This window comes from Enhydra lutris, unplaced genomic scaffold (assembly GCF_002288905.1).
Source record: "Enhydra lutris kenyoni isolate GAN:26980312 unplaced genomic scaffold, ASM228890v2 scaffoldscaffold16, whole genome shotgun sequence".
Classification (NCBI taxonomy): domain Eukaryota; kingdom Metazoa; phylum Chordata; class Mammalia; order Carnivora; family Mustelidae; genus Enhydra; species Enhydra lutris.
The window spans coordinates 526,313-551,989 of record NW_019154100.1 but is presented as its reverse complement, the minus strand read 5'-3'; the positions used below and the strand labels follow the sequence as shown (position 1 = coordinate 551,989).

At 37.9% G+C, this 25,677-nt stretch overlaps 1 protein-coding gene across 8 annotated transcripts in view; it reads right to left on the bottom strand.

The window, feature by feature from the left end:
- The window catches only part of LOC111147283 (ADAM metallopeptidase domain 22), a 220,380-nt gene that overhangs the window by 6,773 nt on the left and 187,930 nt on the right, over positions 1-25,677 (bottom strand). For 2 of the 8 annotated variants that reach the window (XM_022503232.1, XM_022503233.1), the window contains exons 24-30: positions 24,029-24,143; positions 21,298-21,388; positions 17,773-17,790; positions 11,116-11,310; positions 8,732-8,832; positions 8,335-8,401; positions 3,639-3,725 (exon numbers count right to left, since the gene is read on the bottom strand). In XM_022503232.1, coding sequence (XP_022358940.1) covers positions 3,639-3,725; positions 8,335-8,401; positions 8,732-8,832; positions 11,116-11,310; positions 17,773-17,790; positions 21,298-21,388; positions 24,029-24,143 — 674 coding nt within the window. Of the gene's footprint in view, positions 1-2,288; positions 2,319-3,638; positions 3,726-5,970; positions 6,082-8,334; positions 8,402-8,731; positions 8,833-11,115; positions 11,311-17,772; positions 17,791-21,297; positions 21,389-24,028; positions 24,144-25,677 lie in introns of all 8 variants that reach the window. The other 6 variants (XM_022503239.1, XM_022503240.1, XM_022503231.1 and 3 more) reach the window with 5 other exon arrangements.

The following is a 25,677-nucleotide window of genomic DNA, read 5'->3' as shown; positions in this document are numbered from 1 at the left end:
GCTACTTGCCTGCGAGTTCCGAACTGGGTTTCAGTGAAAGCCAGGCACTGGCCCAGCTCATTCACTCAGAGAGTAATCCTTGAACAAATGTGAACCATTGCCATTACAGCACTTACAAAAGCCATAATAAGCATAGTGGGTGCCATTTAAGGTCACACAAGGAAGGTGTGCCTGTGGGCCAATGGACTGTGGTCTATCCTGGGGGCTACAAGAGCCTTGCTGGGTTTGCCTTTTGGAGACATGCCTGGAAGGCCAAGCTCAGCTCTGTTCTGCCCCCCAGAAGTGGCTGAAACCAGGCCAGTCACACTTCAGAGGCACAGGTCCCCCTTCCTCACCTATCTGGGTTCAGGTGCCTAATCCAGAAGGATTTATAAAGTGTCCTAGGATAGGATTTAAGTAGTCCATATCCACTCCGCTATTCTTAAGTAATTACAGTGAAGTAGAAAGGAATAGGGGCGCCTGGGTGGCTCAGTGGGTCAAAACCTCTGCCTTCAGCTCAGGTCATGATCTCAGGGTCCTGGGATGGAGCCCCGAGTCGGGCTCTCTGCTCAGCGGGGAACCTGCTTCCCTTCCTCTCTCTTTCCGCCTGCCTCTCTGCCTACTTGTGATCTCTGTCTGTCAAATAAATAAAATCTTAAGAAAAAAAAAAAAAAAAAAGGAACAGATTTTGGAGTCCAGAGCCAAGCTGGTAATTCTGGTTCTGACACTTACTAGCTGTGCCACCCTGAGTTACTCTGTGTGCCTCAGTTTCCTCCATCCATAGAATAGGAATAAGAATGCCTACATCTGGGGCGCCTGGGTGGCTCAGTGGTTAAAGCCTCTGCCTTTGGCTCAGGTCATGATCCCAGGGTCCTGGGATCGAGTCCCGCATCGGGCTCTCTGCTCGGCAGGGAGCCTGCCTCCTCCTCCTCTCTCTCTCTGCCTGCCTCTCTGCCTACTTGTGATCTGTCAAAAAAAAAAAAAAAAAAAGAATGCCTACATCTCACAAGGTGGTGAGAAATAAAGGTACGTAGAAGGCACTCAATCCAGGACAGTTATTATTCATTGCTTTTTAGGGTAACTACATTTTCCATAAGGTCATGGAAGTGGGACTCAACAACCTGATGAAGAGAGGAATCAAATGCCTAATACTCAAGAGGACGTTGAGTACTGAGCTTGTGATGCACTGTCACCAACTGCCCCCAAGACTGAGGTGTCGGGACATAAGGCTCTTGCCCTGCTTGATGTACATATAAGCTGGCAATCATTCGAGCAACCACTGTCTGATCCAGAACGGGTAAGGGAGCACAGCGGAGGCACTATGATCACTCCAAACCTTTCGGCATTCGCTTTGCTCTTCAGAGTGAGGCGGATATAATATTTTAAATGCTGGGCTATACTTTGGCCCAGACTGCTACAGTCACTAAGTCCTCACTGCATTCTGATAAGGAGGCCCCAAACCCCACACCATATGGACGATTAATAAAATGGCCTTTGCCCTCACTGGTGGTTTTGGCGGGAGAGGTAATCCTGAACAACCTGGCGGCTGATGAAGCAGGTCTGAGCTGTAGCAGACGGCTGTCAAAGCATAAGCCAAGGTGTGGAGACCCTTTGGGCCTCCTGTGTAAGGACCGGCTTGGATGAAGGGGCAGATGAAATTCTGTTGTGTGAGAATCACTGTGATAAAAGCTCTGGGGTATCTTAATGATTCACAACTTTCACCGAAACTGTGTGTCGGTTTTCAAGTCTCACCCACATCATCACCCTGATTAATCCTAAAAGGACAGTTACATACAAACTTCCAGTGAGTACTGTCTAGCCTTTAAATACAAAGGTGGACTGGAATAATTCATTCTTACGTGACTACCCACTGTGGGAACAGACATCTCATATTAAAAAAGAGGAGATAAAGGAACCCTCTAATATTGCCCTTATGGCTTTGCACGTGCAACCGGGGGTGCTAAAGCATTTCCCCATCCAAATTGCGTTTAGTCATGCAGCTTCTGGGCAGACCTGGGTGCTGATTTTAAGAAATGTGAACTCTTCTCTGGGAGCCACACGAGCTACTCAGCTGACCCAGGGGAGGCGAAACAACTCTTCCGGGGTACCATTTCACAAATCACTGGTGCAAAAAGATGCTAATTCCATTGAGGTATAAAAGCCCTTGCCCCTATGGGGCCCAAAGTCATCCTGTTTTGGTTCGATGGCTGATACGAATTACAATCTGCCCACAAGCCTGAGGAAGGTAGATAGGAAAAACAGGACTGCAGGTGAGCCAAGATTCCAAATAACATTCAAAATAATCTTACCTGTCTTCCTGACGTTGGCCATCTTGAGAGCTACAGGTGAGGGTGGGATGTTTGAATGTGAGTGTATGTGTATGAGGCTCAGTGTGGGGAAGTGACAGAAGCAGGGGAAGAGGGCAGGAGGGAAAGATGGGGTATAGAAGCAGGATATATTGTTGTGAGCAGGCAGGGTTATGCTTTCCTTGGGGCATATGCAAATGTATGGATCAAATTAAGATGCAAGTAGGTCTAATCATTTTCTCAAACTATACATGTCTGAACTAAATGGTACACTGGAAGAGAAAGTCCACCTTAGATGGGTGCCGAGAGTCAAGTACATACGCATATTTTGGTATCTGTGAAATGCTGACCCGAGTCATGGCCAAAAGTAATCTGAAAGCCTATTCTGTTCAGAAGAGGTCATAACACAGTCCATATTTCTTCGTTACCTTAGCTGTCCACAAAGTGGTCTTAAATAAACTGGACATTTACCTCCAGGAAATCACTTTGATATTACAAAGAGTAAAAAAAATGCCATTAAGAGCTCTTGGAAATTTTCTCTGACCTCTGAAGTCAGACTGAGCTACAGTGGACTGAGTCAATTCTAGAGTGTCTAAAATGTAAGGATACTCGGTCTGCTCTTCTGTGAATCAAGAACATGTTTTTCTATCTGCTTCCTGCTCTGTGTGAAGTGTGAGACAACAACCATCTTCCTAGCTAAAAAGTTCCTCGGATGTTTTGTTGAGAATCAGTGAAACACTTCTCAGCACAGCCCTTGTTTGGAGGCGAATGCTTGTACCGAATGAATAAAAACCCAAACTCATCTGATCCCACCCTCCTGTGGTCAAGGTTTCCTTGGTCGTCTTAAGTTCCATTAAATCACTGTTTTTACTCCAAGTAAAATTCTGCTATATTTCATTTGGTTTCTTTTCATGTTTTCCCTTAAGTTTTAGTATGCACTATGCACTCTTAAGGCAGGAAGTAGGAAAAATGCACTATAAAACTGCTAATTTCTAGAAATTAAATTGTTCAGGTTAATAGTGCTTCTTTATTAGTGGAAAGTATGTTTCATGCCCATAGAACACTACATAGCATAAAATGAAGAGAAAGCTACTAAAAAGCTCAAGATGGTGATGGGGGCATGCACTAAATGGTAAGTAACCCTTTCAAATGGCTTCATTTGAAACATTCAGAAAAGAACTAGACTTGCTCACGAAGCCAGAAACAGAGATCAAAAGGCAGCAAATAAACAAGGACCCTTTCCACCTATGGGAACTTGTATTTGGGAGATACAAGATAGAGAGCCAGTCACACTACAGTATTTGTATGTGCTGGGAGAGTTTGAAAAGGATATAAAATTAATTTATAAAATACCTAAAGTATGGTCCTTCAGTGTTTTTATTCACATCTTCTACCCACTTAGCTACATTATAGTCTCTTTTGAACCATGGGTTTAAATACCTGCAGAAAGCAATGGAAGGAACAAAGAAAGCAGAACAAGATAGAAAATCTGAAAATACACAGCACAAGCTTAGCAAGGATGTTCTTCACCCTCCAAATGCAAGTCACTATGGCAAATAAACCAGGATGGATGCTGGGGGTTATGCGGCAGTCCGTACAGTGACATGAGAATCAACTCAGCTGCAACAAGGCTCGAGGCATTCGAGAATGTATTCAACATTTCAGGGAAAGCCTTGCCAGTGGTTTCCCCAAGGGAATCGGAAGCTGTCTTCCAATCACAGTACTGTCAGAGATCCCGTTCACCCACCTCCAAAGTGGCTTTTTCCAGGCCACCTCTCATTTGGTTCCTTGGTTTTCAAATGATAACGATGCTTTTTGAGAATATTCAGATGACTGCAATTCCAACCTGGTGTTTGGGTATATAACACCCCAAGAACAATTAAAAGGAGAATGTTCTCTTTCCAATATGGGAAAAAAGAAAAAAAAAAAAAAAAATATATATATATATATATATATATATATATATATATATAAAAGACTTTACATGGCTTCTGTCTCACTCCAGATAGCAGGCCCTAAACTGGAGTTCACAAAAAAGGTGCTCCAGTTGGCTCTATAAAGAGCAGAAAGGGTCCTGCTCTTCTGGTCCCGGAGCCCTCACACATATTAAGTGTGGGCCAAAAAGGCCTCCAGGATCTTCAGGTAGGGCTCAGCAGTTTAGCTGTAGCTGCACTATTCCTTCTTCCTCCTATGCACTCCAGACTAACGTAATCGTGGTTCCATTAAAAAATGGACCTCAGAAGTTGCCTTCTGAATGTCTGGTCCTGAATTATGTGAATAACTGCCAGAGGATACGAATGACCTTCATTAGCATTTCCCTGATGGATCTGGCAAAGTCTCCATTGGAATTACTGCGCAAAAGAAAATTTAAAAGATGGTAAATTGGGAGTGCAAGTTGTTGTTTTTTGTTTTTTCCCCAGAGTTTCCTTTGGTTTGAACCCAGGGAGCCAAGCAAAAACACATCCCCTTTCAGAATGTGCTCTTGTAAAATAAACATAGATTCAACAAATCCAGTGTTGGAACAATTTGGAGATTTTACTGAATTTTCTCTTTTAAAAAGTAACTTCTAGAGACACTATAGATAACGAAGATACAAGCTCTATCAAACTTTCCAAGTTATTCGGAAAGAAATCAGGGGAAAGATAGAATACACTATTCGTTTGGGGTTAAACTTTGCTTCTTTCCACTGTATTTGGTTTTAGTTTGTAAATACATTTAAATCATGACCACATTTTCAGTTATAGAAACAAAATTAGGTTACTTTTTCCATAGCCCTTTTCCTCCTTTTTTAACTATGACCAGTGAAGTTCCCTCCTAATAGAAGGGTTTGGTTGCTTTTTAAGTCGGTAAGACCATTTTTGCTAAGACAGTGTCCCCTGCCTCAGGAACAACTCACACTAGGTTTGCCTTTAGCCACAATCATTGCCAACTTGCACTTTTCACAGAGATAGCCAGTTAAAACTTGCATAAAAATTTCCACTGAGACTTTGAACAAAAAGAAAAAGTCAAAAAGCAAGTGCAGCCACAGATGAAGGCTAATGAATGCTCTGGCCTGGGGAACACCGGAGAAAAAGCCCATGCAGCTGTTATCAGGTGAAACATAGCCACACAGCAAACTGAGTCACCCACAGGCAGCTTCCAGGAGGAGATGGGGGTTCCTTTCACTGACAATCTGAGAAGCTCAAAGGGCTGATGCCATGGCTGTTCCATGAAACCTACAGCCGCATGGCTTGGCTTGCATGTGATGGCCCTTTCCCTCCATTTCAGGGAACATCTCAGAAGGCTGTGATCATTTCACTAGAGGTCACTGAAGAGAGCTCTCAGTGGTTGTTCCTTCCGGGGCTCTGCCCGTGAAAGTGTCTTCACAGCGAGCATCCTAGCATCTCTAGATGGTGGCGGCGGAAGTGATGGGATTTTATCAAACTGCTGTAAACCTGCCTATGTGGCTTGACTTGGCTTGTAGCGCAACATGCAAAAAAAATGCGTTAGACAGGGGAGGAGAGCTCTTTGTGTTCTCCAGGATGGAAAGGCAGAGGAAAATTAGCTGGTGCTGGCTGGACCAGGACCATGTCCAAGCAGACGCTGGGGGTCAGTCAAAGATCAAATGACCCTGTTCTCAGCCAAGGAAGGGACTAGGAGGGAGATTAAGTGGCAGCCCAGAATGAAGGGGCAGGTGGAGACTGACCTGTGATCCAGACTCCCTGTCTGGGGGCTGTCAGAGCCCCCGAGGCTTATACCTTGGGATGGGACTGTCTGGGCGAGGGAGTGCCCAGGCTCAGGTGCTTGGGGCTCCCTCCTGTAAAAACACAATATATAATACAAAGTCTAAGCCAAAACCCTTTTCACATCATGTACAACAGTGAGGAAGATGAGTGGAAAAACAATACAATAAACAAGGACATTATATGTTGTTAATTAGCCAAGTATGCATTTGTGGTGAGTGTTTTAATTCATGTCCTGATGTTTCATCATCCTTTGGGATGATGGGTACTAAAGGGGATGCTGAAATCATAGACTCAGATGATACTTTTTAATCTAAAAAATAAAAAAGATATGTCTGTCTGTGGTCATTCTGTTCCTCTTATAGTCCCACATAAGGATATAACATTATAATGTTATATCAGAAGCAAAAGGGATTATTTAGCCAATATGGAAAGCATAAAAAAAGACTGTCAACACACCTCCTGATATGTTATGTATTAGGATTCTTTTCAAGGAAAAAAAAAATAAGTATATAGTGCCCATATAATAAGGTATGTGAGAATAGTGGCCAACTTCACAGACTTGATTCCATTTAATTAACATGAGTCATGTAACCCACATCTGCAAAGCCTGAAAAATCTGAGGGAATCCTTAATACTTCTTACTCACAAAGATGATTCCACTATGACACCTTATTAAATAATACAGTGTTATCTCACAGGCAAGAGATTCCTTGAGGGCTAGCTAGTATTATAATTTTTTTCATGATATGAGTGGGAGTTTTACAGAAAAGTTTTAAAAAGTAAGTGACCATGCTAGAAAATACTGTATGAATCTTGCTAAACACCAAGTGCTATTTGGGTCAATACCAAGCTTTAATATAATGTTGGTTTATTTTCATTCAAGAGTTTTCAAAGCCTTATTCTAGGAAATGCTGTTAAAATGCTAACCAGTACACAAAGGAAGTTCTGAAGAATGTTTTGCAGTTTTATCTGTATTCTTGTGAGCAACTGAGATGAGCTGAGGCGCTCTTTACCAGGTGACCTCATGCAAAACAAATCAAACGACATTCCAAGAGTTTATCCACAATGAGCCCTAAAGCATCAAAGCGCTTTGGGAATGTATAAGATAAACTCTAACAGATTAGTCATTTATGATGGAGTTCTATGATGTCATTCTGGACCATGCAAGGGTATCACTGAAACCTATCTATTGCTTCTAAAAATAAAGTATCCTCTAGCAAACTTTTGACAAGCCACTTACAAGACAATACCATCAGCAGGAGGGTCCAAATTTCAGGGCACTGTTTTTATTCCTGGACTGAAAAAGGCAGGGTATATGATGGAAAAGCTAACATAAGTTTCTACAAGCAGTTAACAAACACCTAATTCAGATTTTTTTTTAAGTATTAAGGCATGAAGAGGCAACAGTGATCCTGAAAACAATAACTAGCACTGCAGTGAGAAAGAAGTTTTAAAAAAAAAAAGGTTTAGATAGGTCAAAAAAGTGTGGTTAATTAAAACCTGGTGGCAAGGTCCAGAAGGATAATGAGGGTGTGTTTGATTCCTTAACGTGAGATAAAGGTTTGAGGAAGCTTGGTCTTGTTGTACTTTCTTAAGTGAAGAAACAACAAACCAAAAAAAAGTGCATGGTGTTTACCTCATTAGAAATAACTTTAAATGGAATTTCTGATCCCTCCTCCTCCCTCTCCTCAGCTTAAAAAAAAAAAATGTGTGGCTATCATTTAAAACAGATAGTGTTGCATTTAGTGACAATGATTCCGTTAAAGAGCAAGTTTTGGTAAGTGCCCTTTTAAATGTCCTTAGAAGGAAGATTTAAAAGGGAATCCGTATTCCATTAGTCTGAGAGAATGCTTAGATTGCAGCCATGAAGCCCTCCGAGCGGTGGTTTCACACTGTGAGCAGTCTCATGCTCTAGGACGGTGGGAATTGTCCCCGGATGCTTCTAGGCTGTGTGAATACTGGGAAGAGGAAAGGTGACCCCTCTGAAATGGCTGGACCCCGGGTGATGAGAAGAAAGGAATGTTATCAAAATTCCCTTCAAAAGGAACCAAGACACCACATGGCAGGTTACTGGAGGAAAAAGCCTGCAGCGAGAGTGGGGACCCCCGCTATCAGTGAATATTGGTTTGGGCACAGTTGCGGAGATGCCTATGTAAAAGAGAAAAGCCATGGTTAATTTTAAAACCGCAAAAAAAGAATTAAAAAAAGACAAAACCAAGACCAGAGGCATGGTTTACAGTTCTTTGATGATCTCGTTAATTAACTCTGCACACTAATTGCACAGGACCTTGGAATGCCTTTTTCCATTAGAGGTTTAGACTTACTCAGTTGAGTTAGACCGAGGTCTAAATCTTTTGCCTCTGATTTTCTTTCTGTTGCCTCCCAGGTTACCTGAAAAAGATGGTTTACAGCTAGATTTGAATATAAATAAACAATTGTCCTATGTGTAATCACAGGGTATTTCAAGTGGTGTAATTCACAGCCAGCCCTTCCCAGAACACAGGACTGTATAGCACTGTACAGCCTTCTCTCACCCTGGTCCTACCGAATCCCATCATTTAAAATCCAAGAAAAAAGGAAGAAATCATAATAAATGCCCTCTTCTCTGTTGGGAGAAGTACAGAGCGTACATGAAAGACAAATCTTTACAACCAAGAACCACAAAACAGAATCTGGGTCCTGCAAACAGATGCACTAGCATCTCAGAATGCCGCCCTATACCTTGCCAAGAATTACTTCGAGGTCGTCCGTTTTCACAGATGTCTGAAATATGTTTTGTGTCCGGAATCCTTTCACTCCAAGAATGAGAAAGCCCATTTGACCTGAAATGGAAAATGTGTATATACTGTTCAAAAATATAATCAAGTGACGTTAGTTTCAAAATCAGTAAGCAAAATTTCTAAGCATTACTACGCATTAAAAAAATCAAGAAAGAAAAAAATCTGAAATGAAAGAATGAAGAGAACATGAACGTCTTCATGAAGAAGGCAGAATTACACAACATTCAATTTAAGAAAAGTCAAATACAATGGAACCCCATTACAATAGTTTACAATGGAAAAGTATCAGCATACCATGCAAGCCAATTACATTCCCAACAACCACGGACAGCAAATTCACTTCATGGTTCAGTTATAGTACCCAAGCAGAAGAGTTATAATGGGGTCCCACTATAGATGTTTCTTAATTGTAAAGCAATGGTTTTCATTCAAATATTATGAGAACATGGACTTCCAAGAGATTTCGTTAAGATCTGTTCAATTGAAACTGCTCAACCTTCATCAAAGTAATATTTAGGTTTTCTTAAACAATAAAACTATTTTCTGAGAATTGGCATTTTCTCCACAAATACCTCCCCCTGCCCCCGACCAAATGTAGTACTCTTAGTTAATTGCCCAATAACCGAACTGAATCAAATGTTTATCATGGAAATGTCTCTCACAAAGCCCATGTACCATTAAGCCTGTACGCTATGTGTATCCTACCATCTTAAATAAATTGTCTACGAGAATCAAAACTTACACACCTACCTGTACCACATAAGAAAAAATATTTTGACAAACTACATGTATTTAGAAGAAGTCACATAATTTGATACCATTTTTAACTAATTAAAAGTCATAACCCACTCTTCTAGTATCTGGGAATTATTCTAATCAGTATCTTAAGCTCTTCTTGAAGTACTTTAGAAAATAGCACTATATTTAAAATCTTTTCGACACATTCCAGTTAATTGCTAATAATATCTACTCTAAAAGGAGCTTTCTATTGATGAATGAAAATAAATGGAACTCAGCACAGTTATTACACATTAATTCCCCAGATTAGGAGTTTACAACATAATTTTCTGATTAAAAAATGAATCCTATTTTGTCCAGGAGGACAACAGAAATTCTGCTGGAATCCACTGATTTCTCTACCTCTTGACCAAGAAAATATTTATATACGGAATTTAGATAAACCTTATTCTCTTAGCCAAAAAAAAACCCCAATAAAAAGAATAAAAATTTTTGAACATTCTTCTATAGATCTGTACTCCTTGTACAAAAACTAGTATTTTTATTTTTGCTCTATGCTATGTTAATCCAAGTAAAAACAATCCTTCATGCTTAAGACAGTTCCACATAAAGAAGAGTTCCCAGATCTACTGATTCTTTCTTTCCTTTGTGATTGCTTACAGAGTGAGATCCATTGCAGAATTTTTACAGATGATTCACTCTATATAGAATTCCAGAAGAGATCACGTTTCTTCTGAGTAAACTAGAAATTCCCCTCCAGTCTCCAAAGTGCCTATTGTGCCCAAAGCCATGTACTATGCTACCAAATCTTTTTTTTCTATACGTTATCCCCCTTAACCAATTTTAAAGAAACTTTTCCACAGGAACATCTTAGCGTTCTTCAATGTGAATGTAGGCCTCATTTCCTAAAACATTCCAACTATTTATTTCTTCTACCAGTTTATTTTATTAAGTGATTACAAAGCATGCAGAATTTTAACTGGTCTTATACACCTTAAGATCCTGGAGCAAGAATATAACATCAAAGTTTAAGACATATAAATAATGTATTAACCCCACTTATCCTATTATAAAACCCAGGCAAATACTAAATATACTTAATTTGGCAACTGAGCTCTAAATGAGAAAGTCTAGAAATAATCATTCCAGGAATAAAAGGCAAAATCATAATATTCAAATATATGATTCACAGAGAAGCGATCTTTTTTTCACAACAAGCTTAGCTTTGGTATATTTAAAATTTAAAAATATTCAACGCGGTATTTATAGTACCAATTTAACAACTGCTTTACTGAAGCATGACAGTAACCTTTTTCTTTGACTACCCAACATGACATAAAGCTCACCATTTAAAATATTATAAAACACTATGTATTGTTTCTTAAGCCATATAAGAGCAAAATTGAAAAACCCTAGGATTTCTCTGTAGATTTAGGATTGTTATCCGTTTAGTTTAGTTTTGGTTCAATTTCTGGCCTGATTTGCTTAACAAGTGGTTCTGAGCATATGGCATTTGGAAGCACAGTAATCAAAGAACAAAGGATACTATTTTTTAACATTCAAGAAAGAAGGAAGAAGTAATCAAACCTGCTGCAAAATAATGAAATGTTCTGACTAATGGAATAATGTGTGATGGAACAGGTAGAAATCTGAAAATGCGACAGAAAAGCAGACCTCTTCTTAGAACTAGATGCTGAGTTTGTGCTGACTCCGGGAGCAATGTCGCTATAAAAAGAGTCACCATCTCCAGGCTTTTTTACATAATCTCCCTGGGGTAACTGTCTAAGGCATAATAAACATTTCAGAGTCAGAAAACAAGACACACACATGAACACAGACATATACAAATATTATTTTAGGAAAAAGGAGGTAGGGATAATGATCTACATGAATCAAATCTGTAACAACACGTAAGATTATTAATAAATGTGACAAGTTACAGTCATTCTAACTGTAGAGGTCAGAAATGCAATCACTGAAGTCTATACAGTCTGGATGAATAAAGCCTTGCTTCAGGGGAAAAATATGGAAAGATGAGGTTTCTCTGTTGTAACTTTATTATACTTGGAGATGTTGACCGAAGTTGTTGTCTTTGAAAAAAAAAAAAAAAATGGTGCTAAAGGAAACATGTTGGGACAGAGAGTCCTTGCCCTAGGTAAGGCATAGTTTTTTTCACTGCGGCCAATAAACTATTCATGATTTCTAAACATTATACAATGTAACCTTAAGACCAATGAAGTCTTAAAATAACTGAGTGATTTCTAAGCCATTTTCTATAATTTAATCCAAATAAATTCTTATTAGTGTAATCTGTTCAATCTGGAGCCTCACTGTTCATTTAGGAGAAATAGGAAGAAACTGAAAGAGATTCCAACACCAATCAAAAATGTAATTCTATAGCTGCACAATAGAATATGTAAAAGGAGATAATTCTGCAAGAGGAAGAAGGGGTTGAAAAATAAATGAATTCTTGTTGAGACTATAGGGGGAGATACTTATAGGTAGTTGGTGGGTGACCTCGTTTCTCTATTCTCCACTGTAGAGGGACCACAACAAAGGAAGATCTGTTTAATCTGAACTGCTATGGACCCTGCTTGCTCTGATTTTGAATTAACTAAGATTGGAACAGATTTTTATTACTGTTCTTAAGGGAGAAGGGTAGAAAACTCTAGAATGGACCACCTAGTCAGCCTCAAGAGCTAATGTGATCATCTGCCAATGGCTGGCCTCCAAACAGTCACCTGCATCCAAAATTTGATTCAGTTCCATTTGGTACCATTGTGGGAGGTGCTGGATTAACAGTATAACAGAGTTATACTTCAGTAGGTCTCCAACAAAGGCCAAATTTGCCAACTCCTTTTTCTACTTGGTTTTCCTGTTTACCTTGGTTACTTGCTGATGCTAAATTCTATCTTTAAAAATGCCACTTCCAGATGTTTGCTTTCTTGTACCAATTCCTATTCTGTTTGAAATCTCGACAACACTTGGTCATTCGTTCTTTTGAATGACTTGAATAGCTCTCTCATATTATTTCAATCCTATATACTCACACATTTCCACAAATCTAAAAAAATTTTCAACCCCTAGGAAGCACAGATAATAACTTGTGTGATCCTCCCCTTTGAAGCAAGTCAAAGTTCTTATTAGATTTGTAAGACTAATTTTACCTAGAACTCTGTGATACATGTTCTTGCAAAACATTTTTAACGCTTCAGCTTCAGCTCATAACTGTAATTTTTTTCTTTTTCACAGTATATTATGAAACATTAATTTTCTAAAAAAAAATACAATTTCCCCATATTCACAGTGTTAATAATACAGGACAAATGATACATATTGTTATGCAAGAGATCTTTAATCTCTGGAATCACATTTTCTGCCTTGTCTCCTAAGAGTAAAATGTTCTGTCATGCTTGAAAAAAAAATGATCTCAAGAAACTCAGAGTTCTGTATGTCACCTCAGGGAGGAAAATTTCCTTCTGGATCATATTAATATTTATAAATGAATGCCAGAGAATATCCCATCAACATCAATTTCCAACAATAATCTTTATGGCTAACAAATCCTTTTTCTCATCATTACCTTTAGTAATACTCTGTATAAGCTGATAAGATATGCCTCACTAAATTCAAATAAAATAAAGACAAATTCCAACTACATTTGACCATTAATCTATCGCCCAAATTATCTTTTCATTACATGGTTCTGGCATTCAGGAATTTACCAAGAGCTCCCTTGGCTGATGCTGCAGGCTTAAATGGACAACCTCTCATGACAGATGGGCCTAGTTTTGTTGTTGGTTTGGTTTTTTTAAAGTCTCCCCATTTTACCACTCCTTCAGTGTAATTTCTCTGCAGTACATGGTCACCTTTCACACAATGAACAAAAATTCTAAACACCAAATATATCATAAACTGTGGGCTTCAGTCAAAGGGTTAGAAGGGAGTTTAAGTTCAATGAACTTCTGGGGCGTGGCCTTATTTTTATTGTGATGGGCAGATTCGATTCTTAGCTATTTCTATTAGGAAGACTCCAAAACACAGAAAAGACTCTGGATTCCCCTTAAAATCCCATAAGGAATGCGTGTAATGCATATTTCTTCACACAGTAAATGAATAACAATGTTAATGACAGAGTAAGAATTTTGTGAAAGATCTCTTAAGAATAATATTTAACATTCTTCATTGTCGAGAAATTTCTCCTTTTTTCAATATCCATTGCAGATTACAACAAATTTACCTCTTCTTGTTTAACCTTTAGTGAAGATAGAGAATATTAGGTCCCCATGATCAATAAAATAACATTTCATCATTTGTTACATAAGATCATAAATGATTAACTAAATCATTCCTTAAATATTTTGAATTAAATTTATTTTTCTAGTCTTTATGGCTTTCTTCTTAAATTTTGCTGGTCTCATGGAGGCCTGACTAGCACCAAGTTTTGTCATGGGATAATTACTTCATATGTCCCATATTATATGTAAATATTACAGATATGCACATGATATTTTAAAAATAAATAATGACTAAAACAAAAGCTTATCTAACTAAATTCTTTTTCCTCAGAAAGGAACCCTGTTATGAGGGCAGTCTGGTCTTTCCTTAAAGGGTCCACTGAACCATAATCTTTAACTTTGATCTTTACACAGACTCAAAATGAGAATGCAATGAAAAAAAATTAAGTCCTAACCTTAATGCTGAAGGAGGCATTTCTCCAATGCTTTTGTTTGTGTCTGGGCTGTCTGATATTAGAATTGTTACTTTACTGTTTTAGGAAATATTGTATAATGTGTACCAAGTCACACTGACAGATGAGTATCACTTAAATAATAATAATATAAAAACAAACTGAGATAGGCTTGAAAAAAAGGAGGGAGGGAGGTTCACAAGCAGGAGATAAACTGGCTAAAACAGGCGAGAAAGAAAAGAAATGGGGAAGGGGGTTTCTGTTTAAAGTACAGATCAGGAAGATATGACCTAATTACTTATTTTATTTCAGATTAATCATAATGATGTGTGCTCATTTCAGATAAAGGAAGAGAATATTTCAGCTGAATACGGTGAATGTTTTATAAATCCAAGTTCAAACGAATGTTTGCTTGATCTATTGCTACTTGCAAACCTACCTGAAAACTAAAGCTCAAACTTAGAATTCTTGTTACAAAGTATACAGTTGCTGGGGCGCCTGGCAGGCTCATTTGGGGGAGTGTGAGACTCTTGATTTCAGGGTTGTGAGTTAGAGAACCGTAATGGAGTGTAGAGAGTGCTTAAAAATAAAATCTTAAAAAAACAAACCCACAGAGTAAACAGATGCTAAATCCTAAAACAATTATAATAGCATCAGCTGAAAATAATATGGAAGTCTTCTTCCCTAAAGATTTTAAAGAAAAAGATCTTTAGCCATCCTTCCAACTATGTTGTGTAAAAGAACTCTCCATGGTTCCTAGGTTACGTGGTTCTACCCTTCATAAGGTAACACTGGCAGATTTAAAATAATACCATTCGTGCATGGGGTTCTGCCTCTACTATGTCCAGAACGGGGCTCCTATTTTTATTAAGCAGTTTGTAAACAAAAAGAAAAAAAAAGGGTTGGTTTCTTGTCTTTTTGTCAGACTTGCAATTAAACCTATCATGCCAGGTTACCAAGCTCCTTCACAGAATTACTTGCTTGACTTATCCAGTAATTTGAAAGTTGTGCCTAATGGCATTTCTGAGACATTATATCATTAATTAGGATCTGATAACTGGCTATATGTTTAATATGGTCTCACATTTAGTGTCAGAGCAAACCTTTGTATTTGCCAATACTTCCACCAGGTCGACCAGTAAGTGTGGGCCTCATTCACGTGGACGGATGCTGCCTTGCTCTGTGAGGACCACCACATCCACGTCCTCCGTTTGAGTATCAGAGAAACGCAAAGTCTTCAGAGACCACGTATTAACAAACTTCCCTTACTATGATGCTTTACAGATTACACAGAACTTTATCTGATTTTAAAGTCATGGAAAATTTAAGTGATTTCCCAAGAAATCACATCCTACAAAGTGAATTTCTGATTCCTTGTCACTTGGTCCTCCCACCATGGAACCTCAAAGGAAAACCTTTAAATTTAAAGATAAAGACAACTCAAATTCTTACTTCTATTTTCTAGAATCCTTTGAAACTGAACACATCCTTCTGAACATCTGAATATATTTTATAAGACTACGCATTTCTTAATGCATGCTTTGGTCCATTTGACCTTTTCAACTACTCTATTACCACTGACGTATATTCTCAAAAAGGAAAATCCTTCAGAAGATATTTATACATTTATGACTTGCTGACGTAAAGTCCATTATTTCCTACCTCTTCATTTTGAGAATTATTCTACAAGTCTAAGACTAATTAGCTATGGACAAGGACAAAAATAAATAAATATTGCAATGAAATATATCAAAATACATAAAATAAATCTGTCAAAGATGTGACCGCTCTCAAAATATAGACTAGATTCCAAAACAGTAACCAGATTGATGAAATGATGAGTCGGTAATGCCAGGAGGCATGAAATCATATCAGACAAATAAAGGAAACTCTTAATGCAAAAAAGTTCTCAACTGTACCTAGTCAGATTCTGAGTTAGAATAAGAAGCTGGTGCACAGTTTTGCATATTAACAATTTTTTGCAGTGTGGTGTGTAATCCTTTATTCTGGATCGTACTCCAGGTGAGAATGTGTCTTAGAGCACTGCTTCAGGTTTGCTTATGTTGCTTCTATTTGTGACATTTTACTTTTCATTTTTATATATCAGCCATATTAAATCACCGTGTAGCCTTAGCCACTACGGAAATGAGGCTGGGTCATCAATATTTGATCTTGTTAGCCTAATTTTGTTTTTCATTGGAGAAAGCCACCAGACTTAGATTTCTGATATGACTGATCAAACTCTATCTAAGAGAAAGCTTAACCAAGTCCAGCTCTTCTCCGGTGATTCTGGACACAAGAGTTTTAAACATGTCAAAAAGAAATCTAGTTGTTTTTAAAACTTCGTTCATTTTGTCTCAGGTTTACTTTTCCCATTAATAACGAGTTAGTTAGTTATCCCAGGACTGGATGAATCTTTCCTAATATCCATGCTAACTGACCAGGATCTTAGTTGGTCTGCTACGAGCACATTTATAGAGACTGTAGATACTTATGGCTACAGTCTTACAGGAATTTTAAATTACAACATGGGATGAAACAGAAAAGTAAAGTTCAGAATTTTAATTTGTGAAAAAATGAAAGCTGGCTGGGGCCCGAAAACGTGTATCATGTTTATTACATCTTATTCCTAATCTGCCTCACATTTAATGGAACAGTGGGGACAGTGAAGTAAGTATGAATCTGCACAGATATCTTGAGTACTAACCTAGTATTATATGATGCATAAGACTTGGTCTTCCAGGATATTTTAAATTTTTAGTATCAATAGCTAAAAGCATTAATAATTTTTGGAATGTGAAAAGTGAAGGGGACATCTCAAAATGGGCTAATTTAGATTTAGAAAAAGTAGGCATTTTTATAAAAGTACAGGAATGCTCTATATCTCTTTTTATGCTGTTAGTTAAACATAGATTTTAAGGTTATGATGAACAGGGTGTCTGATTTTATGGGCTTTACACTAGACACTCTGAGATTCTAATAATGCAAATTATTTCTTTACCTATGCAATTACTTAATCAGAACAAAAATATTTTCTCATGCAGAGGTAAACAATACTAGGACATTCTCCTGATCCTAACACTGTGTCCATATAAATTTTATCATTTATGAATGGAAGTTACTAACATTAACAATAGTAACAAAAAAATAAATTCCTTCAGAAAGTACTAGGCAGTAAGATTGCTAAAAAGATGAAGAAAAGCCAATTAACTAATATAAACACAGGTGATTCCTTAACACAAAGGAAGTTTGTTTTAGATGGAAAAAAATTCATTTCCATATATATTACTATAATAGTAGCATAAGTAACTTCTATTATTATGGTACTGTTGGATGAAAGAACCATTAAAATTAAATGATAATACATGTATTTTAAAATAATACATTCCACAGCACCATTATTAAAATTATAGTCTCAAGGTCATGAAAAACAAGAGTGCTCAATGATCACAGAAACAAAGTCAACATAATTTATAACTGCATGTATGAACTGCAAGGATGCTAACAGGATTTGAAACTTTCAGTTATGTGTTCAGCTTATTCTCATCACCTACCTCTGTTCTCGATAATTTCTTTTCATGGACAAGAAGAAAAGGAAAGAGAAGAATTAGTTACCTATGGAAGTATATTCAGAGAGAGCAATAAACATGAAAGTTCTAGCATTCATTGAAAGGTCTCCACTAGAGGAGTTTTGAATTGCAAAACTAAAACAAGGAATACAGTCTCTCTCTCTCTCTATGACACACACACACACACACACAAACTCTCTCTCTCTCTCCTTCATCTTTAAAAGAGACACCAAAAGCTTAGTGACAATATGTTCAAGTAACTATTTTTAACAGCATAAATAAGTTTCAGTCATGAAAGAATACCTGTTTTTGCAATATCAATTGTACCATATTAAACATGTAGTTAATAATGCTCTAAAGTCAATCTTATTCAAGTTACTTATATAAATTAACCACTTTCACAGAAATAAAAATCATAATTCTTTCCTTCTGGAATATATATCCAGAACTAAGGCTCTTCCTAAGAATTTCAAATGGGAAAACATGACTGGACACGGGAACATCTTATTTCATCATGTAGGATATATTAGAGTGAGTTAATTCACAGCTGTTAGGGACCTTCTAAGTGATCACGATTTACTAAAACCTTACACTGGAAATGCTTTGTTCAAAGTTTACTGTTTTTCATTTGGGCATACACTAAAACAAATATGAATTTTAAAACAAACCAATATGAGTTTTATATGAGTTTTAAAACAAACCAATATTAAAATGTGTTCTATAAGGCACCAGTGACTTTTAACATAACAATTCAAAAGACTTAATTTTTAACTTTCTTATCGTGACCTAATTAAGTGTTAGTATTTTGAAGATATGTTAGAAAGGTCAAGCAATTGAGTAGTGGGTTCCTACCTTCCCAGAGCAAGGGTAATGTTTCCATGTCAATTTTGTTTGTAGCACCTTCATCTGCCTATCTATTCCATGCACCCTGTAAGTATCTTGGTTTAATAATGAGCTCATGAGAGTAGAAGTGCCAATTTGTTACTTATATTTTTCATAGTTGAAACTGTTGGATTGGTCGGGGGGTTGCAGAGAGTAAGTCCCAGAATCTTCCTATTCAGTATGTTTTACTTTTTATTCCCTCCATCTGATTCCCTAGTGGTCCATCGATTCCAAATAAGTATTCCTCATGGCCTATTCTTGCCATTCCCTCACTCTAAGTCTTGGAGAAGGGGTAGAAAGTTTAACTGGAAGCATTAATGAGGAAATGAGTTTTCAGGCCCAAAATCCATTTTTGAATTTCAAATAGAATATGAATTTCATGGATTTAATTCCTGTATTAAAATTTCTACATTCTCATTCTATTCTTAAGCATACTGTGAATAATTTTAGTAGCACTAAAACTTTAATCATTCAGGTTCAAATTATTTATGAAGAGGATACTGTAGTATGAATAAGATTTGTCTTTTTTCCTTAGTGAATATGTAAAATACATATATTCAGAAATGAAAAAAACAGTGAAATCTCAAAAGAATTTCATAAAAATAAGAAATTATATAGAGAATGAAGTATTTTAATTCTAATCCTTAAAACAAATGAATACAGGTAATTCCATTAGCAAGAGAAGTAAAAGTTCAGATTTCATGTTTTCTGAAAGGTAATTTTTTCTGACTGCAAAACCATGAAATACCAATTTGTGTCAGTAGGTGGCAGGAGATCACACATAATAAAACCAATAATTTTGCCTTCCCCTTTCCACATAACCAATGAAACCACTGAGCTACCTCAAGAGCTCAAAGCTTGTGGTGGCAATTACCACCTAGATCTTGAATCAGGGAAGTGGAGGAAATAGTGTAACTCCACGATGTAATTCACCTGAGGTGTGAGGGGAGGTCAAATGATAAATACTCAGAAAAGCCTTCCTTTAAGACACGTAATTATAACTCCAAATGTTATGATGAAATCAGCCCATGTAAATAGAAGTATGCAATATAGATAATGGCCTGCACATCAAAAAGGCCCATAGGTATTGAGCATCTATGAGCTGGTACAGGACTAGGTACTCATTTAATCCAGGCAGAGCTTTCCTACTGTGCTGTGCCCTCCTTTGCTGTTCGATGTGGTAGTTACCATGTTATGCTAAACTTTACCGGCTGTCTATGCTGTCTGTGTTACTTGGTAATAAATAGAATTCCACAAATGCCCCCATATATTTTAATGCTTTTAGCATACAAAGTACATCCTGGCAGTAAACTTATTGCTCTCTTTTCTGCCAAAGAAACTCTTTCAGGGTTTTGACTTCACAACAAGCAACAGCCACATATACTTTTAGAGATTTCCTTCAATGGAGTTAGTTTAAGACCATGTCAGGTAATAATAATAATAATAATGGCACATAATTACATAGTGCTTAGTCTGTTGAAAGTTCTGAGGTATTTCTGAAGCCTAAAATATTCTAATTCCTAGTCTTTCAGTGAAGTAAGCCAAGCGTATGGGTTGGGGGAGATATTATAAAATGGGGTAACGGCCAGAATGCCTAGAAAACACTGTAGACCTTTCAAGTGGAGAAAAACCCTAGGGTCAGGGTACTAAAACATCATCATCAGAGATCAGCAGAACGATGCTTTTAAGTTGAGATCAAACAGAACTTAAGGTTCGCCATATTTAAGTTTCAAGTTATTAAACTTAAGTAAGTTACTTGAATACTAAGCAAATTTTTTACATCATAAGATTGAAGTACTTTAAAGTCATCTACTTAGTTAAATGCTCAAGGGGATTCAGTATTCAAAGGCTGTATAATTTGTAACTTTTTAAAGTTTATAAATAAGAACCCAAAACTTCTAAGTTGAACTCGAAGCTTAAGAATTACATATTACAGCCTGATGATTCACAGACCAGTACACTTAGGGCAAATAATACATTAAATGTTAATAAAAAAAAAATTACGTATTACAAGTTGCAACTTTAGGCTGACTCTTAAGGTGAACAAATGAAGTCTCTGAACAGTATTTTCTCCACAAACAAACACCCAATAGTTAACAAATAATAGTGCCTCCTTCATACTGGGTAAGAAGATACGGAGGTTCTGTCTCTGGCACGAGGCCAGGCCACAGCACGTACCCAGTCACAGAGCTGCCACTGCTTGCTTGTTGATAACTGATGTTGTCACTGCTGTTGTGACTAAAGCGTTATGCTCTCTATGGGACCATCCTGCCTAGATCTCTGGGTATGGGTTTAAGTCAAGAGAGCCTGTGTCACTAAACAGCAAACCAACACAGCCTTCACACAAGACCCGATTTCAATTGACTTTACTTCACATAATGGTTTTGAAACAGTATTCTCTACTTTTAGAATAAGAAGGGAGTTATCTCAAAGTTAAAAACATAATAAATTATGATCGTCTCTAACCATGCCAAGACTATTTATTCACTGATTGCCTGTGGAACCAGACTGATTTTCATTGCAGGTATATTTATCCAACGATACAAAACTTTCTAGGTGCTTAATTCATTTAAGCAAAATGTTTTAAAGTCTATTTTGATAGTAGCAATACTGAGACAATTCACTTACTTATAACCCCATGCAGTTATTCCTAATATGAGGGCCAGCACTAAGATGGTACCAGCAATTATGCCTATTATGATATTGGTACCAGCAACACCTACAGGGGAAAAAGAAAACAATGAAGATCAGTGCATGTAAAGGAAATTCTGATATAAAATTCTTTTTTTTTTAAAAGATTTTATTTATTTATTTGACAGAGAGAGACAGTGAAAGAAGGAAAACAAGCAGGGGGAGTGGGAGAGGGAGACCCAGGCTTCCTGCTGGGGTGGGAACCTGATATGGAGCTGGATCCCAGGACCATCATGACCTGAGCCGAAGGCAGATGCTTAACCACTGTGCCACCCAAGCACCCCTTGATATAAAATTCTTTCAGGAACTTTATTCTCCATATTTGTAATCACCACACTAACAAAATTATTTGTTTTACAAAGTAGGTATTTTTTCCTCTTTAAGTCTTAATTTTAGAGAACACTTTTTTAATTTAATTTTTTTGAGCTACCGTTAACATAAGGTTGTATTTGTTTTATGTGTATAACATAATGATTTGATATCTGTACCTACTGTGAAGTAAAAAAGTGGGTGTTCTTTTTTTTTTTTTTTAAAGATTTTATTTATTTATTTGATATATATAGAGAGAGATCACAAGTAGGCAGAGAGGCAGGCAGAGAGAGATAGGGAAGCAGGCTCCCCGCTGAGGAGAGAGCCTGATGAAGGGCTTGATCCCAAGACCCTGAGATCATGACTCAAGCTGAAGGCAGAGGCCTAACCCACTGAGCCACCCTGGCAACCCAAAAGTGGGTGTTCTTTTAAAAGGACGAAAATCGGGCGCTGGGTGGCAGTGCTGTGTCAGCATCTGCTGTAGGGAGGCAGAGATGGAATCCTTAGGGGAATCAGGGCAGTGTGAGTGGCCTGGTAAGTCGAAGGCTTTGTCAAGAAACTCAGCGGAGGGCCAGGAGCAGAAAAGGCAGATAGGAGGCCTAGCTGCTTTGCTGATCATGATTTATACCAGATTCTTATGTCACCCAGATCTGTTTCACTCAGAGCAGCTTAGATCTCTGTTGGTCGGCTGTATTCTCGAAACATCCTTCTGGATGTCAACAGTCCATCTTCCCAGGCAACTGGGGCAGACTGCAAATCTCCACGACAGAAGTGTCAGCCTGCCTGTCTGGGAGCCCTCGATAAGTTGCGTCCTACAGCAGGGCATCCGAGGAAACCGGCAGAGCCCACCCCACACAGGTCCTCTGTGGGATGGGGGGACACAGATGCCCAAGGACCCCCTGGGGCCTTAGAGTAGCGGTTTTGCTACTCTAAGGCCTAGCATATCTGTCTTTTCTTCTTTTTCTTCCAACAATTTTAACAGGGATCAATAAACTCGGATGTTTAGCCTGGTTATTTCTAAGTAATGCTATGACTTTTGACAAGTCACTCAAATCCACGGACCTGAATAGCCTCATCTCTGCATGAACTGCTAAAAGCAGCTCCAGGCTGCCCTTGCTGAAACTGAGGACCCCAGAATCTTCATCATTCTTTGCCTTTCCTTGCTAAGGTCATTGTGGCTAAGATTTTTAACCTGTCTGGATCTCACAATGAACAGGGAGGTGAATGGACTTCAGGATTTGAGCATTAATCAGTGTAGAATACTCAATCATGAAAAATGATAAAACAGTTTAAATAGGGGACATTTACCTCTGGGCCATGTGTTCTTATGACCGTTTGCATTTAATCTCTGCTTCTCCATTTAGGCCACTCTAGCTTTTATATCTGCACCTGTTGTTTATGATCTATGTCCTTAATCCCGTTCCAGGCACCCTGGCCAAGGTTACTACGTCTAGAATTACCTACGGTTCAGGCTACAGAACTGGGGTTGAACAGAGATGAGATTCTGTAATTAAAAATATTAAAGCCAACAACATATTTAAAAATCAATTCTTCAGAGGTGCCTGGGTGGCTCAGTCAGTTATGTATCTGACTTCAGCTCAGGTCATAATCTGGGGGTCCTGGCATCCAGTTCTGGGTCAGGCTCCCTGCTCAGTGGGGAGCCTGCTTCTCCCTCTCCCTCTGCCTCCTTGTCCCCACTCATGATCTCTCTTGCTATCTTTCTCTCTCATAAATAAGTAAAATTTAAAAAAAATAAACCAGCTCTTCAATTGTTTTTTTTTTCTATGTATTCAATCCCCAAATATAAAATTCTCCCCTTAAATTCAGACAGTTAAGAAACCTTACGACCACTTTCTTCGTTTAAAAGAAATGCTAATGGGGTGCCTGGGTGGCTCAGTGGGTTAAGCTGCTGCCTTCAGCTTGGGTCATGATCCCGGGGTCCTGGGATCGAGTCCCACATCTGGCTCTCTGCTAAGCGGGGAGCCTGCTTCTCCCCCACCCGTCTCTCTCTCTCTGCCTGCCACTCTGCCTACTTGTGATCTCTGTCAAATAAATAAATAAAATCTTAAAAAAAAAAAATAAGAAATAAAAAAAAATAAAAGAAATGCTAGTATTTGTTGTCAAGCTCCCCCCCAAAATAGAACACTTGAAAAATCTCAGTAGGACAAGATAACGCTAAATCAGTAGACTAAGTTATATTCGATATTATACATGATTATAATTTAATGGAAAATACCAATTTCATACTGTGGATGCCAGTTATATACTATATTTGAGCTACAAAAATAATCCAAGTGAAACTACCTGAAGAGCAGTTCTCTTTCGTTAATTACGTAATGGCAGGAAATGAAGTACCTACCATTGCCAGACAGAGTTATGCCAGTCTTTGTGTCATCATTGTGAGGGAAGTACGTGCTGCAGTCGGCACCAATCCAGTGTCTGTTACAAACACACTTCAGTTCATTACTGCAAACCTGAAATCCAAAATCAGTCAAGAGCACAGGTCAGCCCTCGGATCCAGAAGCATAAAAAATAAGCACTGGCTTCTATTAGATGCCTAGAATTTGATGGTGCTGAAAAACTCAGTACTTTCTTCTTAAGACTAATTTCCTTATTTCTTTTTCAAGTACCCAAAATAATATTTTCTAGAGATCAGCAGTTAGACCCAAAGGGAGTAATGAATTTTTCAGGGGAAATAAATTTACGGTCTAAAAAGAAATCAATGAAATTGTTTTGAATTTCATTAACTTAAATTTTTATAGGAGGGAGAGTTTTAAAACTAAGCATAAGTACAATCATTTGCCAATTATCCAATAGAAAAGTTTCTTCCAAAGAAACGGTCTTTATACCAAAATTTTATTCATCTTTTAGGAAGCAAAAAAGATAAAGAGCAACCCAACAAAGAAGAAGGAAGGCCTGATTGGTCTAAGAAGAAAGTCTCACAAAGCAATAGCCCCAGCACCTCAAGCCAAGCTAGAGATGAATGACTTCCATGTCATGGAAACCCCCAACCCTTCAAGCAAAATGTCAGGAAAAATTTTCACATAAAATGGCACCAAATTTTTAAAAAGTGGTAAGATAATAATCTATCTTCACTTATACGTCCAGGAAACAGAATCGATACCTAGATCTTAGTTATACTTTAAATGGAGTAGGAAGTAGGGGAGAATTCAGTTAGGTTTAACATCAGAGAAGTTGTTCAGGGGGCAGGGCTGTCACTGGATCGCTTTCTATCTTCTGTCTGATCTATGCCATACACCCATGTCTAAATGTAACTATAAAATATAGTTAAGAAAATGTAGATTTCAGATTAGCAAATCTCTGCAGACTGGCAAATATGCAGGAAGAAAAGGTTTAGGTTTAAAGTCAAAAGGCCCAAGTGTGGGTGCCACTTTCACCCTTCTTGTCAATGGATTTTAGCCAGGTCAAATGGCTCCTCCAACTCTCTGTTTCCACATCACACAACAGTGACACAGTTATAAGGATGGTGACACAAGTGTCCTGTGTCGCGAGAGAGTCTGAGCAAAAACATTTATCCAACACTCATTATGCCCAGGCATTGTTTTAAGTATTAAATATAAGTTACAAGTATTAATTCACTAATTCTTCACAAAAGTCCTGTAAAGCAGACAATACTCTTCTTCTTCTCGTTTTACAGGAGAATCAATCAAATCACACATAGGCTAAATAAGTTGCCAAATCTCACTCAGGAAGAAACAGAGATGGGATTCAAACTCAGACCGTCTGATTCCAAGCCCATACTCTTAACCACACAATGGTTAAGATACTAGACGGTATCTAGTGTATTCTCATTTTAATTTGAGTCATATATATAGAGTTACTGTGAATTAAAAATACATAGGATGTAATGTCTCTGTATTATGCATAATTACTGCAAACGATTTGGATGACATTTGCCACCTGAATTACTTGTATCTATCACTTTTATTCATTCATTAAACAAATATTTTAATAACAAAACTCTACTAACAAAACTTTGGTCTTTGT